The following is a 13,147-nucleotide window of genomic DNA, read 5'->3' as shown; positions in this document are numbered from 1 at the left end:
ATACTTGTACATTTGGCTAGGTGTGTTGGTACACAACTAAAATCCCAGTTATTTGGGAGGCTAAGGCAGGAGAATTGCAAGTTCAAGGCCACCCTGGAAAATTTAGTTAAGACTCTGTCTCAAAATTAGGAAAAATTAGTGGAGGAAGGGACCTGGGGTATGCTCAGTGGTAGAGTACTTGTCTAGCATGAGTGAAGCTCTGGTTCAATCCCCAGTCCACAATAAAATAAAATAAAATACTTTAAAATTGAGTAGTTCTTGGTTGGTCTTCTAAAATCAATATATAGAGGTTGTCATTTACCATTTCTTGTGTTTGAAGCAAGATGTGGTAGGCAGTTGCTATTTGGAAATTTCAAGACTAAATCCTCAAAACATATGTTGCAGATATCTACGATTATAGAATGTATATTTCTAACACCCTTACCTTAGTCACCCCACCTCCTGGTGCTGGGATTGAACCCAGAAGCCTCACTAAGCACAGTCTTTACCACTGAGCTAGATTTTTAGTCCCCTTGCTTTTATATTTTGACAACTTTATAGTAGGATGACTATACTAACCAAAGAGGATAGGGCTTAATTTGTTTAAGAAACATTGTTAGTGGAATTTTATGATTGGTTCAAAATTGAAAATTCCATTTTTAGGATATAAATTCCACTGGTTTGAGTATCAAATCTTTTTTTTTTTTTTTCTTTCTTTCTTTTGCAGTGCTGAGGATTGAATCCAGGCCTTGCGCACATATAGACAACTACTCTACTCTTAGCCACATCCTCAGTCCTAAATATCAGATATTAATGTTGAAAAACCTTGATAAAGTATTATATGATGCCGGGCACAGTGGCGCACACCTGTCATTCCCGTGCCTTGGGAGGCTGAGGCAGAAGGATCATGAGTTCAAACCAGCCTCAGCAAAAGCATGGCACTAAGCAACTCAGTGAGACCCTATCTCTAAATAAAATACAAAATAGGGCTGGGGATATGGCTCTGTGGTCAAGTGCCTCTGAGTTCAATTCCTGATACCAAAAAAAAAAAAAAAAAAAAAAAAAAAAAAAATATATATATATATATATGTATATTATATGATGACAGTTAAAATCTAAATATTTTAGACTTTGTGTACATGCAGTCTTTGTTAGAGAAATTAAACTCTGACATTGTAGTGCAAAAGCAGTCAAAGAATACATAAATAAATAAGAGTATGTTTAAGAAAAATCTTTGTTTAGAAAAACAGATAATAAACTATAATTTGCTGATGAATTTCAGTTTTAAAATGTGCTGTGTATAGGAGGTGTCTATTTTCTGCTCAAAATCTGCTAAAAAAGCGTTATATTTTTTAAAAATATGTCATAGAGAGTAAAAATAATTTAGAATGAAGTAATGATCAAAACCTTCATGACATCTCTTGGTTTTACTAAGTGATAAATCTACTGGATAACTAAATCATAAGTATCATCCGTCATATATGCTCTCAGAGGATCTCAGTACCATTTGGTTTTATAGGGTTCATTGATAAAACTCACTTTACTCATTGATTAAAGCAAAAATTTTTGACATGTCATTAATATATTTGATAACATAAATCTAGAACACCTCAGAGAATTGTTGGAGAAGTTTATTTAACTGATTTCCTTGGGTAAGCAGAAAATTCCTGAGGAATTTTTGATTGCCTAGCTTTCATCTTCCTATCATTGATACAGTAATTATTTTGTTGGAGTTTCCCTTCTGTAGTATATATTTTTCTCTTCATCTGTGAATGTAACAGAATATGTTTGTGTCAGTTAAAATATTTATAATCATTGAGTGTAATATTCATGTAATGCATCTAACAACTTATTTGAAAAATTATTTTAGACCAGTGCTATGTAGCTGAATTAGCTTGAATGGATTTGGGGGGGATTTCCAACTTAAATATAATTACAATGTATGTATATACTTTTAATCTTTTTATTGTGAAACAATACAGAAAAGTACATCAAACAGATTCCATGAATTATTATAAAGTTATTAATTAATGTGTTATTATAAAGAAAACATCAGTGGAACTACCATAACAAGTTAAGAAACAGAACATTGCCATTGAAGTCTCTATGCCCTTCCTTTCCCCCAGGAATAATTATAATCCTGATTTTTGTAATATCCATTTACTTTCTTTTCTCTATGGTTTCACCACTTATGTGGAAAAACAAGATAGTTTAATTTTGCCAGTTTTTAAACCATTTTTAAAAGATTTTTAAAAGATTTTTTAAAAATATTTTTAATTGTAGATGGACACAATACTTTTATTTATTTTTATTTTTATGTGGTGCTGAGGATCTAACCAGTTTCTTACATGTGCTAGGCAAGTGCTCTTACACTGAGCTACAACCCCAGCCCAGTTTTTAAACTTTATTATAGTAGAGATAAATTCTTCAGTGTATTATTAATGGTTTAATACTGTATAAACATTTTAACAGTTAGAAAAATGTTCAAGGTAGACTGAAATAATGGAATATTCAACTGTGTTCTTTTTGTTTAATTTTGGTACCAGGGATTGAACCCAGGGACACTTAGCCACTGAGCCACATCCTAATCTCTTTTTATTTTTTATTTTGAGACAAAGTCTCGCTAAGTTGCTTAGGGACTCGCTAAATTACGGAGACTGACTTTGAACTTGAGATCCTCTTTCTTTAGCCTCTGTAGCCACTGGAACTATAGGCATGTGCCACCACACCCATCTTGAACTGGGTTCTTCAGTAAAACTGCTCCATGGATGACTGTCACATTGGTACCTTTTCTTGTCCTTTAACTGAATTTTGTATCATGTAGGACACTGTTTGTAGTTACCTAATTATTAATAATTATGATGAATAGTGGAGGATATATAGCATTTGGCTTTGAAAGCATTTCTCAGTCTTTTATATCACCCTGTAAATTGCACAGTGATAGGATTGACTTCGTTATTTTTATAAAAATTCTAATAAAAATGAAAGTTTACACATACATATAGTAGACACGTTTGTATAAATACTTATGTTTCTGATTGCAGTAAACACTTCAATCATCCAAAAAATTGGATTTTATAGCACTAATACTTTCTTTTTCAGGTGAAACTTCCACCAATGATGGAAATCATAACTGCTGAACAACTGATGGAATATTTAGGTTAGTGTTGAAGAGTGGATGATTTTATATCTCTTTCAAAATTAAACTAAGTTTTCAAAGCTGATATATTACACATTCTCACCTTTGCAAAGTGCTATTATACAATCTTTTAAAATTATACTTTTGAATCTGTTAGTTTTTTAACTAGAATGTTACTGTTCTTATGTTATAGGCTTCTAACCAGCATTAAAATTCTATAATATAAATAAGGAGAATTGGTGATATCTAGAAAACAAGATGCATATAAACTGCAATAAATTGCAGAATAGGAGATGACATAGAAACTCTGATATTGCATGTAGAAGGTATTAAAAATTATTGGATAGGCTTAGATTAAAGATGAAGGAGGTAGACTGGAGATGTAACTCAGTGTTAAAATACTTACCTAGCATATGCAAGGTCCTGAACTTAATCCCCAGCTCAGGGGATAAAAAATAAAGACAAAGGGGATGATTTAGGGCAGCGCTACTCAAAGTATGATTCATGAACCTATGCTAATTTATGAAATATGAGTTCAGTCTATAGTGAGATAGGAGCTTAAACCAGGATATAAAGCATGTATATTAGTAAGTATATTTAATTCATCCAGAATGTTTTTCATAGCAAAATTTTCTTGATGAAGGAATCAATGTATTGAATTGCATTCTTTCACAAGCTTATTTCAAAATTGGCCAGTAATAAAGTTTGTAAACCAGTTGTATTGAGTTGAACCTGATTTGAGAATAGGAAGTTATACATTATACTGTGATCTTTTAAAATTTTGGCAAATAATAATTTGTATATTTATACTATTGCCAAGAGGAAACCTTAATCCATAGTCTTTCAGTTTTTATTGTAATTAAAATTTTATTTTTAAAAATATTGTCAGCTGATAATTTGGCTCTACCATTCCAGATAATTAGCTAACTGATTTTTTTGGTAAGATATGGGCTTAGTAAAGTAATTGGGATTGCAGTTTTTGGAAGACCTTTTTCTTTATGTAGTTCATATCATTTAATCCCCACTCACTGGCTAGGGACCTCGTACTTATAGATAGAATACCTAGTTATCTGCAAATAGACTTGTTTTTATTTCCTTTTATTTTTATTTTATTTACTTGGGGACAGGGTACTGAAAATTGAACCCAGGGGCACTTTACCATTGAGCCACATCCCCAGCCCATTTTATTTTTTATTTTGAGATAGGGTTTCACCAAGTTGCTTAGGGTCTTGCTAATTTGCTGAGGATGGCCTTGAATCTGTGTTCTTCCTGCCTCAACCTTCCAAGTTGCTGGGATTACAGGCATGCATCACAGCACCCAGCTAAGCTAACTTATTGATCTTTAAACTTAATGATTTCTAAATTATATATCCTGGGGAAGAATCAACGTGCTTGTTGCTTTTGAGGAATAGCCAGTGTGACTGCCAAGGAGTGTGCACAGGGAAGCTAGTAGGAGATGAGATCACACATAGAGTCAGATCACACAGGGCCCAATATGCTGTTATAGAGGCTGACTTGCTGTGAGTGAGCTGGGAAGCTATTAAAAGATTTTGAACAGAAGACTGACATGATCTGACTTTGAATTTAATGAGAATTCTCTAGCTGTTAGGTTGAAAATAGACCTGGGGTAAGGATAGGAGCAGGGAGACCAATTAGGAAACAAATCTGACAGTGGCTTCAAACAAGGTAGAAGTAAAGGTTGTAAGGAGTGGTCAAATCCTAAATATATATAGCTGACAGAATTTGCTAATCAGTTGGATGTAGAATGAGAGTGGAGTCAAGGGTTACCCTGTGGTTTCTGGCTTGAACAATGAGAAGGATGGAATTGTCATCAACTAAAGTAGAAAAAAATGAAAGGAGAAGGTTTAAGGAGGAGGAATATGAGGACTTTGGTTATAAGGGGCTTATTGACATTCAAGTGGAAATATCAGAAAGGCAACTGGATATATAAATCTAGAATTCAGAGGAGTTCTAGATCAGTGCTATACAATAGAACTTTCTGTAATGATAGAAATGTGTGTGTGTGTGTGTATACATACAGTTTGTAACCACTAGCCCTTGAACTCTAAAAACATATTTGATGTGCTGGGCACAGTGACTATCATCCCAGCAACTCAGGTGGCTAAAGCAGGAAGATAACAAGTTCGAGGCTAACCCTGGTAACTTAGAGTGACTCTGTCTCAAAATACAAAATAAAAAGGCCTTGTGTGTAGCAGTGGTACACACAGTAGTAGAGCACCCTCAAGTTCAATATTCAGTACCACACACACACACACACAAATGTAGTTAATGTGACTGATGAATGGATTTTTTGTTCATTTGGTTTTTTTTGTTTTTGCAGTGCTAGGTATCAAACTCAGGGTATTATTTGTGCCAGGCAAGTACTATAACACTGAGTTATACCCCTAACCCCTGAATCTTTAATTTTAGATAATTTAATTTTAGGTCATTTAATTCATATGGAAACATGGCGCTATTGGCTACTGTATTAGAGAATACAGGTTTAGTCTGTAAATTATATATTTATAGATAAGATATATAAATAGTAGATTGGGTGAGTTCCTGAAGGGAATGAACATAGATAGAAGAGAAGGGAAAAGATTAGTGGACTGAGTCCAGGGCTTGCCATTGATTAGCCAAGGAGAAAAACAGGAGATTGAGATTTTCTAGACACCAAATGAAGAAGTGTTTCAAGGACGAATGAGAGATTAGATAAATCTCAAATGCTGCTAATAGGTCAAGCAGGATGACTAATGTAAGTTGACCATTGGTTTAGTCACAAGGATGTCATTGTCTACCTTGTTAAGCAAATGGAATGAAAACCTGACTGTAGATAATTGAAAATTTTAGACCCTCATACATAGACAATAGGAATATATAATCATACAGATACTTTGAAAGAACATAGCAAAATTACATAAAAGCAATCATAGTATAGAAATACTAATAGCACTGAAGGATGAGATTGGTGCAGATAGGGCATTAATATCCAGAGTATACCAAGAATATACAAGAACTCAAAAAGCAACACACACACACACACACACACACACACACACAAAACCCAAATAACCCAATCAATAAATGGGCAAAAGAATTAAATATTTATCAAAAGAAGAAATACAAATGGTCAACAAATATATTAAAACATGTTCGACCTCTCTAGTAATTAGGAAAGTGCCAATCAAAACTACATTGAAATTTCACCTCCACACTAGAAAAACTAGAGATAGTAGGAACACACCTCAACATTGTAAAAGCTATATATGTTAAACACAGGTTAACATCCTACTAAATAGAGAAAAATTGAAAGCATTGCCTCTATAAACTGGAACAAGACAAGGATGCCCTCTTTCACCCCTTCTATTAAATAGTTCTTGAAACTCTAGCCAGAGCAATTAGGCAAAAGAAAGAAATTAAAGGGATTTGAATAGGAAAAGAAGAACTCAAACTCCCTGTTTGCTGAGGACAAGATTCTATATTTAGAAGACCCTAAAAACTCCACGAGAAAACTCCTAGAACTCATTAACAAATTTAGCAAAGTAACAAGATATAAAATTAACACCTATAAATCAATTGTGTTCCAGTACACCAATGATTAACTAGCTGAAAGAGAAATTAGGAAAACTATCCCATTCACAGTAGCCTTTAAAAAAAATAAAATACTTGGGAATCAATCTAACAAAAGAGGCGAAAGAGCGCTATAATAAAAACGGCAGAACACTAAAGAAATTGAAGAAGACCTTGGAAGATGGAAAGATCTCCTATGTTTATGGATAGACAGAATTAAGATTGTCAAAATGGCCATACTACCAAAAGCACTATACAGATTTAATGTAATTCCTATTAAAATTCCAGTGACACTCTTCATAGAAATAAAAACTGCAAAATCATGAAATTCATTTGGAAAAATAAGAGATCCAGAATAGCCAAAGCAATTCTTAAGAAGAAAAGTAAAGCAGGAGACATCACAATACCAGACCTTAAATTATACTATAGAGCTAGAGTAGCAAAAATGACATAGTATTTGTACCAAAACAGACATGAAGACCAATGGTATGGAATAGAACACTCAGAAACAAACCCACATAGAGTTATCTCAGACAAAGTTGCCATAAACATACATTGGAGAAAAAATAGCCTCTTCAACAAATGTTTCTGGAAAAACTGGAAATCCATATGTAGCAGAATGAAATATAATCCCTATCTCTCACCCTGCACAAAACTCAAAGTGGATCAAGGACCTAGGCATTAAACTAGAAATCCTGAACCTACTAGAAGAAAATAAAGGCCGAACTCTAAATCATGTCTGCTTAGAGCTGACCTCCTCAACAAGGCTTCTAAATCGCAAGAAAGAAAGAAACTCAAGAATAAATGGAATGGATTGAAACTAAAAAGCTTCTTCACAGCAAAGGAAACAATCAAGAACTTGAAGAGAGAACCTACAGAATGGGAGAAAATCATTGCCACCTGCAGCTCAGAGCATTAATCTCCAGGATATGCAAAGAACTGAAAAAACTTAACACCAAAATAACAACCCAATCAATAAATGGACAAAGGAACTGAACACACACTTCACAGAAGAAATGTGATGGGTTAACAAATATATGAATAAATGTTCAAAATCTCTAGTAATTAGAGAAATGCAAATTAAAGCCCACACTGAGATTCCGTCTCACTCCAGTCAGGATGGCAATTGTCAAGAAAACAAGTAATAATAAATGTTGGTGAGGATGTCAGGGGAAAGTTTCACTCAAACATTGCTGGTGGGAATGCAAATTGGTGCAATCACTATGGAAAGCAGTATGGGAATTCCTCAGAAAACTTGGAATGGAACCACCATTTGACCCAGTTATCCCACTGCTCAACATATACCCAAAAGATTTAAAATCAGCATACTACAGTGATGCAGCCATATCAATGTTGATAGCAGCTCAGTTCACAATAGCTAGACTGTGGAACCAACCTACGTGTGCTTCAAAAGATGGATGGATAAAGAAAATGTGATAAATATACACCAAGGAGCATTATTCTACCATAAAGAAGAATGAAATTATGGCATTTGCCAGTAAATGGATGGAACTGGAGATTATCATGCCAAGTGAAATAAGCTAGTCCAAAAAAAAAATCAAAGGTCAGTTGTTTTCTCTGATATGTGGAAGCTAATCCAAAATAAGGGGGGTAGATAATTTCATCAAAATAAAGGAAAGATCAGTAGAGTAGGTGGAGGAGATTGAGGGAGGAGGAGGAGGGACAGGAAAAGGGAAGAACAGTGGAATTAATCTGACAAACTTTAATATGTACATACATGAATATACCACAGTGAATCCCAACATCAAACATACCCACAAAACACTAATTAAAAATAAATAAACAAACAAATAAATTGCAGAAAGTGCTATACAGTAGAGGAAGCAGGGGGAGGGTGGAAAAGGGAGTGGGGAAGTGCTGGGGAAAATAGTTGTTGGGATGGTGGCATTGTCTGACTTAAAAAAATGTGTATATCTTTTATTTTTTTTTTACTGTATACATAGGGATGAGTTTTAATATAATTTGCTTTCCATGTTGGGAGGAAGGTGGACTAGACATTGATGGTGGACTCCTTAACAGGTTGAATGTTGTTCATGTCCACCAAGAAGCCTTGCCCAGATTACTGGACTCATGAGCCTGCCCTTCAAAGGCACGTGTGATAGCCTCAGAATTCATGCCTCAGGTCTCAAGGACTGTGAGGAAGGTGAAGTTCAGGAAGGTAATGAAGAATGTGGTAAAGACATGACAGTGGGGCATGGTCCCTGTCCAAAGAGTTCAGTCACAATGAACCACAGAATGGGGCCTGGTCCACTCTCAAGGAAGGCCACGTAGATCAAGACAGCTGTGATATAGATAAAGCTCATTGCATCATACCCATATTTTAATAACAAAGAAACAGTCATGAGGATGGAACACAGCCACACCTCCAAGTCCTATCATATGTAGAGTCAGTCCTTCTTTCTGCCCTTTTCCCCAGAAACAGAAATTAAAGTGAAAATAGTATTAACCACGTCTGCTCTAATGGTGGCATATATTGGCTCCTCAACACCTGCTTTCTTGAAGATTCCTGTTGAGTAATAGAACACAGGACTGATCCCAGACAGCGGCTGGGAGAGTTGGAGCACGATGAAAATGAGGATGGGCTGTTGGTAGTTGGATGAAGACTTCCAGCTGCAGCACAGAGACTTGCTTCTCTTGTGAAATTCTAGCACTCTCTTCTTCCCACTCCTGGTTCACATCCGGTGGGCCCCACAACCATTGTTTCTTATGCTGTTAAGAAGCTTTTCAGTTTGATTCCATACCATTGGAGGATCTTCTAAGCATTCTCCTCTTCTTTTTTGCTAATGAACAAGAATCTGAGACTTTCAGGGAAAAATGGAAAGGCTATACTTTGTAAGACATCTGGAATGATGGTGAAGTCCAACAGCACAGGATTCCAGAGACACCTCTTCCTGATACTGTAGTTTCTTCTTCCCACCATGCTGTGAAAATCAATAGATTGATGTTGTGAGATGGCTGAGGTGATCTGACAATGAGCTTCAAGTCTCCAGCAGGCGTCTCAGGATGGGATTTGCCCCGCCTAAAGATCTGAGCTATGGCTTCCAGGATTATCCAAGATGGCTGCTCTGGCTTCCAAATGTGTTGGCAAATGGGGAGCTGCAGCTCACGGTGTGGACGTGGTCAACTGGAGGTCCTGGAGGCTGGGTGCAATCAGTCAGTCTGGGGTCCCGGTGATAGGGTGCAGTCACTTGGTCTTGGGGTCCTGGCGGCAGGGAGCAGTCAGTCGATGTGAGGCAGGGAGTGATCAGTCGAGCTGAGGGATCCTGGAGACGGTGCTTAGTCAGTCTGGCCAGGGGTCCAACGGGGCCTGGCTGTTGTCTCAAAATGGCGGCAGCCACATGTAATCAAACCTGCAGGTACTGTAACAGTGAACTTCCAGGCAACAACAGGCAGCTGGTGCTCCACAGGCGGTCAGCGATCAGTTTGCTGACTGTTGTTGGACGATCGGGAGGTGAACCTCATGCAGTGGGTGATGGATAGGTGTAAGGCAGGCGATGGACAGGCAAGAGGCAGACAAATGGCAGATGATAGGCGCCTCAAGTGAGCAGTCTGCACTCAAAAAAGGCGTCGATATGCTGGCAGACTGCAGGTGATCACAGTAGACAAACGGGGTAAACAGCAGGGGATCGATAAGCAGCAAAAAATTGCCTCACCAAGAAACATATCCTCTGCTTGAAACCAGAGTTACGGAGCGACAAGGAACGCAGCCTCCCTCTGGTCCGCCATCTTGGATCTGTGTATATCTTTTGCTGAGCACGGATAGCAGTAATCCCAGTGACTCAGAAGGCTGAGGCAGGAGAATCTCAAGTTCAAAGCCAGCCTCAGAAACTTAGACCCTAAGCAACTTAGCGAGACCCTGTCTCAAAATTTTAAAAATTTTTAAAGGGGCTGGGGATGTGGTTCAGTGGATAAATGCCCCTATGCTCAATCTCCACTACCCCCAAATTTATCTTTTGAATTTATCATTTGAATGTAAATCTGCTATAAAAGGGATTAGTGTTAAAGCATTTTAATTTTGCATAGAGTTGAGTAGGTCACCTCTTTTCCAGATGTTCATTTGGAACAAACTAATTGTTGCCAAACTCTTTCCCCATTTTTTTTTTTTGGCCTAATGTAACTGTCATACTTTTGTTTCTTGGCTTCCATTTTTCTGGAATATCCCATTAGTAGCAATGGCTCCTTTCTTTGAAATTCTCTTGTGTGTATATTGATACTTCATCACCTGATTTACTGCAAACTATCGTTCTTCTACCCTCAGAATTTGCCTATATATCACCTATTCTTTCTAAAGCATCAATTTTATTCTTCACTCCTCTATTTAAAGACATAAAGAGCTAGGAATATAACTCAGTTGTAAAGAACTTGCCTAGCATGTGTGAGGCCCTGCCTTTGATCCCCAGCAATGCAAACAAAATAAAGCAAAACAAAAACATAAAGATCCCTATGATTTTTTTAAAAGGAACCACATTTATTAGCACATTATTTATGATTTCCTATAATCTGATCAATTTATTCATGTAACTGGATTTCCCACTACTTTGCAATATAAATCTAATGAAATTATCTTATTTGTGCCTTTTTTTTCTCCCAGTGTTGGGGGTTGAATAGCGTTTTGCTATACAAGTACTCTGCCACAGAGCTATTATCTCCAGCCCTCGATTTTAGCTTTCTCCATCATTCCCATCATCCCTTACCCCTCAAAAAACGTTTTTCTTCCACTGCCTTTCCAGGTTCTCCCCATTTTGCTGAACTCAATTTAGACTGTGCCCTTCAGAGGATATCTCTGAGGTTGACAGTTGATCAGTCTCTTTTCAAAATCATTTGATATTTAAGCCTTTATTACACTTTATATTGTTTTATCATTATCTTATTCTCTATTTCTTATGTTTTTTACCTGACAAAATTTTTTTAAACAGCAACATTTACATCCTAGCATTTAACCCCTCACTAAATATAGTAAACTTTCAAGAAGCACTTGGTGATTGAAATGGTATTGTTGACCAAGTATAGATACAAAGGTTAGATAAGTTAGAGAAAATAGATTTTTTTTTTTTTTTAATACTGGGGATTGAACTCAGGGGTGCTTAATACTGAGCCACATCCCCAGCCCTTTTTATATTTTGAGACAGGTGTCACTAAGTTGCTTAAGGTCTTACTAAGTTGCCAAGGCTGGCTTTGAACTTGGAATCCTCCTGACTCAGACTTCTGAGCTACTGGGATTATAGGTGTGCACCCAGTGAAAATAACACTCTTAAGAGATTGTTTATCTATCTAAAATTGAAAGATACTTCTTTAAAAACTCAAACTCAGCCTTTTAAAATATGATTTGAGGGGCTGGTGATGTAACTCAGTGGTAAAGTATGTTTAGCATGCACAAGACTCTGTTTTATCCCTAGAATGTGCCATGTGTATACACATAAACAATATCTGATTCTTCTATTACAGGTTCTCTTAAAAACATATCTGTTCTACCATTATGTATTAGTTATCTAATGCTATGTAACAATATAACATATCACTCCAAAATTTTAGTAGCTTCAAGCAATAAACATGTATTATCTCACAGTATCCATAGATCAGGAATCTGGGAAGGGTTTAGCTAAGTAGCCCTAATTCAGGGTGTACCAGGGAGTTTCATCCAAGGTGTTGACTAGGGCTGCAGATCCAAGTGAAGGTGCAGCTCAGGAGAATTGACTTCTAAGTTCACTCACACAGTTGTTGGCAAGATACAGTTCCTCGTGGGTTGTTGGACTGAGGTCCTTAGTTCTTTCCTGGTTATTCCTCTTTCAGTTCCTTACCATGGGAGCCTCTTCATGGCTGCTGACTTTCTTTACAGCACTCAGTCGAAAGAACTACAAAAGCCATAATATTTTATATTCTAATTTTCAAAGAGACAGCTCATTTCTTCTGTCATTTTTGTAGAATATTTTTTTTTAGTTGTAGATGGACACAATACCTTTATTTTATTTTTTTTTTGTGTGTGTGTGGTGCTGAGGATCAACCCAGTGCCTCACACATGCTAGTCAAGCACTCTACCCCTGAACTACAACCCCAGCCCTCTTTTGTCATTTTATTCAAAGTGAGTTAGTGAATTCATCCTACACTCAAGGAAAGGATTATACAAAGAGGTTGGGAGTGTAACTCATCAGTATAGTACTTGTCTTGGGTTCTATGATCCCCAGCACAGGAAAAAAAAAAAAAAAAGTGATATGACTATTAGGAGGATGAAGATCATTGAGGCCCATCTTAGAGGCTATTTTCCTTAGCTAGGCTGTTTTTCTTTTACCTATTAGAAACCTTTCCTGACTTTTGGAAAAGAAGAGTTACTTATCTAAGTCTTTCTTAGTAATCATTTCCTTTGCACCTAAATTTTGTCTAAAGTAGCATTTCCAGGATTATTTCATACTGTTTTATATAATGCTCAGATCCCGACCCCAC

At 36.5% G+C, this 13,147-nt stretch overlaps 1 protein-coding gene and 1 pseudogene across 2 annotated transcripts in view; one reads left to right on the top strand and one right to left on the bottom strand.

The window, feature by feature from the left end:
• Mindy2 (MINDY lysine 48 deubiquitinase 2) overlaps positions 1 to 13,147 on the top strand; it is an 88,549-nt gene that overhangs the window by 20,379 nt on the left and 55,023 nt on the right. For both annotated transcript variants that reach the window (XM_047538724.1, XM_047538723.1), the window contains exon 2: positions 3,082 to 3,139. In XM_047538724.1, coding sequence (XP_047394680.1) covers positions 3,082 to 3,139 — 58 coding nt within the window. The remainder of the gene's footprint in view (positions 1 to 3,081; positions 3,140 to 13,147) is intronic.
• On the bottom strand, positions 8,700 to 9,629 carry LOC124973366 (solute carrier family 2, facilitated glucose transporter member 3-like; annotated as a pseudogene).

Source organism: Sciurus carolinensis, chromosome 2, assembly GCF_902686445.1.
Source record: "Sciurus carolinensis chromosome 2, mSciCar1.2, whole genome shotgun sequence".
Taxonomy (NCBI): domain Eukaryota; kingdom Metazoa; phylum Chordata; class Mammalia; order Rodentia; family Sciuridae; genus Sciurus; species Sciurus carolinensis.
The sequence above is the reverse complement of the archived record's forward strand: the minus strand, read 5'-3'. Positions and strand labels throughout refer to the sequence as shown.